Source organism: Nicotiana sylvestris, chromosome 3 (assembly GCF_000393655.2).
Source record: "Nicotiana sylvestris chromosome 3, ASM39365v2, whole genome shotgun sequence".
Lineage (NCBI taxonomy): Eukaryota > Viridiplantae > Streptophyta > Magnoliopsida > Solanales > Solanaceae > Nicotiana > Nicotiana sylvestris.
In genome coordinates, this window is record NC_091059.1 from 159263761 (window position 1) to 159269175 (window position 5415).

At 31.9% G+C, this 5415-nt stretch overlaps 1 protein-coding gene across 1 annotated transcript; it reads right to left on the bottom strand.

Annotated features, from left to right (window-relative positions):
- Nucleotides 1–2656: 2656 nt before the first annotated feature.
- On the bottom strand, nucleotides 2657–4677 carry LOC104228444 (bidirectional sugar transporter SWEET13-like). The gene is made up of 6 exons (XM_009780906.2): nucleotides 4638–4677; nucleotides 4006–4042; nucleotides 3700–3910; nucleotides 3435–3596; nucleotides 3233–3352; nucleotides 2657–2899 (listed from the first exon to the last, which is right to left on the bottom strand). The coding sequence occupies exons 1-6, from the start codon at nucleotides 4675–4677 to the stop codon at nucleotides 2657–2659; spliced, it is 813 nt and encodes a 270-aa protein (XP_009779208.2).
- Nucleotides 4678–5415: the final 738 nt, after the last annotated feature.

The following is a 5415-nucleotide window of genomic DNA, read 5'->3' on the forward strand; positions in this document are numbered from 1 at the left end:
GAAACTGACTCAACAAAGGTTATTAAAGCTCTAAATGAGGATTATAAATCTCACTACATGACTATTTCCTCTTACAGATGGTTAATGCATCAACTGAAGGACCCACCAATCCAGCACAACTTTAGAGATGGAAACCAAGTTGTGCACAAGCTGGCAAAAGATGCTCTTACCAATCCTAAGTCCCATGTTGTGTTAGATAGGCCTCTTCCTTTTGTTATTAATAAGCTTAATGCAGATAGGGATGATCGTGTTTATCTTGCTAAGTCTTTAAGTACTAGTATTTGTATTAATCTTGCCAACTTAGGCAATATCTGTGTTAGTAAGTCGTCCACTTATGAGGATGATGTAACAAACTCTATTCCATAGTATTAATATATTTATCCTTGTTTTGTCAAAAAAAAAAAAAAAGATTGGAATTAGTGAATTAGGCACAAAGAAAAACTTGGTAAGTTTGATAATATTACAAGATATTATTTCCTTTATTTGGCCTTATTTTCTCTGTTTTTGTTCTTTCTTCAGTTGTGTTGCTGCTATTATACCCATTATTCAATATATTTATTTTTTTAGAATCCCAATCTGTTGTTGTTTTTGGTATCCCAATTTATTATAGTCGAAGAGGAAAGAATTCCCTTTATTAGTTATAATTCTTTTTTTTTTTGTATGACTTCTCGTGCAACATTTTTGAAGGAAGTGAGGTCAATTACTGGCAATGAAAATCTAGACTTGTGGAGACGTGGTTTCAACAAGCTTTGTTACAGGAATTAGTCTAGAAGTTAAGGGAATTCATTCGAATTAGGAGTGATCTTAACATAGTTACAAGTGGAAATAACCATCTTTTATGATTTAGTTGAATTTGAGTTTTACTTTGAGAACAAATCATTTGATTTGGTATCATCTATCTTGTACAGATTACTTTTTATATCGCTACTTTGTTCTTTAGTTATAGTATTAAAAGGCATTTGTTTTACATATATTTCAGGTTAGTTGTAACAGTTGACATTTAGGAATGTACAAATTGAATGTAAAGTATTGTGATGAAACTAAATAGAGGATTATTATTAATATTTTAAAATTTCGGTACCGACATTAATCTAAATATAGGAATTTTTTAATACGACACTTTAAACAGTTATAAAAAATGTCACAAATCGGTTTTTGACATTTTTGTGAATGTGGATACGACATTTTCATAAATGTCGTACATTTACTTACTGCATTAAAGAAAAAAATTGGTAATTTTAAGTGACGTTTCATAGATGTCTTAAACTAAATGTCGTAAAAATTTACTGACATTTACCTAAATATCATAAATTAAATGTCGTAAATTTCTTATTGCCATTTATGTAAATGTCATAAACTACATGTCGTAAAATTTATATCGACATTTACCTAAATATCGGAAAATTAACGACATTAAAATTTACGACATTTGATGTAAATGTAAAATAAATATCGCTAAACGAATTTGCGATATTTAAGCATGTTAAAATGACATTTAATAAATGTCGTTATATCTCTATTTTCTTGTAGTGCTCTAAGCTAATTAGCCCACACGTTGACACTTAATTTTCTTAAAGCATTTATTCGAATTTGGGAAAATATATACAAGTAAAGAAAAAAAAATTGTGTTCCTTCAGGTTTAGCATAAGTTATGTTTTTAAGATTTTCTTTTTATTTAACTAATTTTTTTCTCTTATTCTTTTTAATATTTAGCATGAGGCCAGAGGGCAAATGGGCCTTGGAAATATAGGAAAATAATATTGTATAGTAACTCTCAAAATAATATCTGAAAAAATATGCAATTTATACATATATATATATATATATATATATATACGTTATATACAAAAATTATATAAATTTTTTATTTTTTTTCAGCTACCGAATATAAATGTTTTGATGCGGGCTAAAAGTGATAATACCCTCGAAATATCTTACTTAACTAAACCCAATCAGCTAGCGGACTGAGTTGAGTTGGCCTCACGGCTCACGAGTTAAGTCCATTTTAACCCAATAAATTTGAAGTGATCGATACCCTCATATGTGCCTGCAGAAACGAATAACTATGTAACATACACTTATGAACTGTAATGGGTACTGTACCCGATATTTGTTCGTCGAAAATTGCAATTAGGTTTTAAAGGATTAATACGTGAACTATTCAAATAAACTGTGGTAGCTCATAAGAAGATACATTCTAATAATTTATCTTTGATTAGTTTTGCCCTAAACTTATTGACTTACACTGAAATTCGGTGTATCAGTAGTTAGGTGCATTTTCCAGGTAAAAAATCTAATTGCAATTAAAATAAAAAATCATGAGAACTCGTAAATCACAGAATAAACAACTACTACGGAGTAATATATATACGAAATAAAGTTATATATATATATATAAACTCATACATGATATTGATTGGAGTTTCAAAGATACTTCAGAAAGTGTAACTCCCAGAGGGATCTCTAAATCCCAAAATACTTACAATTGCAGCACTAGGGTGCAAAAGTTGGAATTAAAGAGTTTACACGAGATTAACTTATAGATACAATAGAGTTGAGGCCCAGTTTTTAATCGAGTTAAGAAAACCTTGCATAAAGGGCTTCCAATTAGCTTAGTAGCAGCTTCCAATATTTATTGCCTTGCTTTTAAAGTCTTTTACACAAGAGATTTGATTTGGGCATCTTCAAAATGTTTACCATCTTTAGCCTCTCCGTTTTCACTGCCCATGGATGGTAAACTAACTGGATAAACCTCAGAATTAACTTTTGTAGGCAACTCCTCCAGCTTCACAACAGTGGGTAGTTTCTTCTCTTCTGCCTGATTTGGCTTGGCATTTCTGTATATTCCATACAATACCATTTGGAGCACTCCAAGTACCATTCCCGCAATGTTTGGTACCTGGTTTTTTTAGTTACGTGGGGAACCAAACATTAAGTATATCATATAGTATTGTTAACATGGACGCTATCAGTATAACTTAACTTGCTGTAGCATGTTATAACGTTTGTACTTATTATAGACAGTTGCATGGAACCGTCTCTTGGGTGGCCTTATTCTTTTATATTGTTAGTGAATAAAAGTAACTAAATTTATGTTGATATATTTATATACCATAGTTTGGTACCCTGTTTAATATGTTTGGTATTGTACTTTATCTATTTAATAACATGACCAGTACAAACTCTCTTACATGGTAGGCTTAAAAGTTAAGGAGAGCGACAATATAGTTACCGTGACATAGATGTCTCTCAAAAGTAAACCGTACAAAAACCACATCACAGCACTAAGTGTAAGGGTTAACGACAAGTTAAATGGCATGAACTCCACACTTTTGGTCCGTATTACCCGCCCCTGCAATTTTACCATAATTAAATAGCGTAAGAATTAAAATAATCGAAGAGTTAAACTGTCTTAGGTAGAGGTCTTAGGTTACCATAATGCTTAGAGGTGCTACAAACACACTAATAGAAAACGCCATGCAAATCCATCCAATAACTTCAGCTCGTTTTGCTCCTTTGCATAAAATTTGGGTGAGGAAAAGAATCAACCCAAAGCCACCGAAATTCAACAGTAGAACAAGTCTCAACGTTTGCATCTGCAAAACCATTCCAAATTACATAATCCACCAAACTATGTAACAATAACTATAACGAAATTAATACTATAATCTATAGATACGAAATTAAAGTTGTACATACCCTTGTTTTTTTTGTCGCATAAGCAAAATAAATAGCAATATAAATAGTCTCCGCAATGCAGCCAAAGGAGTTGATGGTGATGATAAGGGTTTCATTTGTCTTAGTCATTGCATAGTAAATCCAAAGCATTGAACTAAATAATGCAACAACATACGGCACCGATTGAAACCCTTCGGCTGATTTCTTTTTAACGATCCCATAAAATGTAGGTCTGCGAATCAAATGTTAAAAAGGAAAACTAATTTTTAGTTGTTGGTAAGAAAAAAATAAAGGTTACGTCTAATTTAATTTTGGAGAGTAACTTACACTGGCGATATAAACACCGTGAAGGAGATTATGTTACCTGCAAAATTGTCAGGATGGACAGGCATTAATTACTTCTCAACAAAAAAAATTTCTATTTCTCAAACAAATTTATTCTAGTTTCATGCATGTGTAATTAGATTTATATTTTCCTTTTCCTGAAAGATATTTTTCCTTCTACTGGAATGTAAAAATATATTTTAGAAAAAATAAAGTAGAAGTATTGAAAGTTTACTATTGAAAGGTTTTGGCTAAAAGTTTTTGTAGCCTAGGAGATCGTAAGAAAACTTACACTATAGTTTTCAAAGGCATTGGCGACTACTTGCATGAAAAGAGTAAAAGGCACTTAAAATTATGGGTGAATACTGGGAAAATTAGGGGAAGGATATGGCCAGCGGCGGCCCCACCTTATAAGAAGGGATGTCAAATGACACCTTTTTACGGAAAAAATATACTGTATAAATAGGTAAAATATATATATATATATATATATATATATATATATATATATATATATACTATATATTGACTCCCCTTAATTTTCTGATATGTTTACTTTTATATATTTGACATCCCTTAACGAAAATTCTGCCTCCACCACTGGATATGACTACTAGATAAGCTAGAAAGTTTACCCAAAATGCCAAAGGCGAAGATCAAAGGATGGTTTGCCATGTCCTCAGGCTTTTCTTCTTCTACTACTCCTCTGAAATTAAGGCAGAAAAGCTAGGGTAAGATAGAGTAAAATCTAAAGGCTACCCAAGCTCTCCTGTTGATATAAAACAACAGTTGCTGTCACATATTTATAGTGAAGGCTTGGAACATTTACTACATGAAGAGTTTATGCATAGGTGGCATATGGAATAGTTACTTTAGCACTACAAATGCTTAGGGGTGGATTTATTGTTGAGGTGTCGAGTTCATACGAATTTAATACTTTTGACGCGCGCGTCCCATAGATATTTTGGTGTAAAAATTCACTAAAATTATAACAAATTTTCCATCAAACATGAACTTAGTGTTGCGGAAGCCAAATGTATATAGTGTGAATAAGTCACAACTACTATACCAAAAATTATGACAGCCACCAAATAATAAATAAGACAATAAAACAACAATAAAGGAAACACCAGAATTTACGAGGTTCGGCTAATTTTGCCTACTCCTCGGACACAACCAATATTTTATTCCACTCCAAAAATACAAGTGAAATAATACTAAAGAGAGAAGATACAAATGCCTTAAACAGATGAGAAGGCAAATGAGAGGTGTGTTTCAATCCTAAACATTAGGCCTTCTTTTATAGGGGAAAAATCCCCCCAAACTTAACTCCCAACCAATGTGGGACTTTGGCATTTTGCCAAACTTCAACAAATCTCCACCTTGGCAAAATTCCACATTTTCAATTCTCTC

Coding starts and splice junctions, on each gene's coding strand:
- LOC104228444 (XM_009780906.2), bottom strand. CDS start 4,677: ATGGCAAACCATCCTTTGATCTTCGCCTTTGGCATTTTGG. Junction 3,597..3,699: donor ATGCGACAAAAAAAACAAGG/GTATGTACAACT, acceptor ATGGTTTTGCAG/ATGCAAACGTTGAGACTTGT. Junction 2,900..3,232: donor TGAGAGACATCTATGTCACG/GTAACTATATTG, acceptor TAAAAAAACCAG/GTACCAAACATTGCGGGAAT.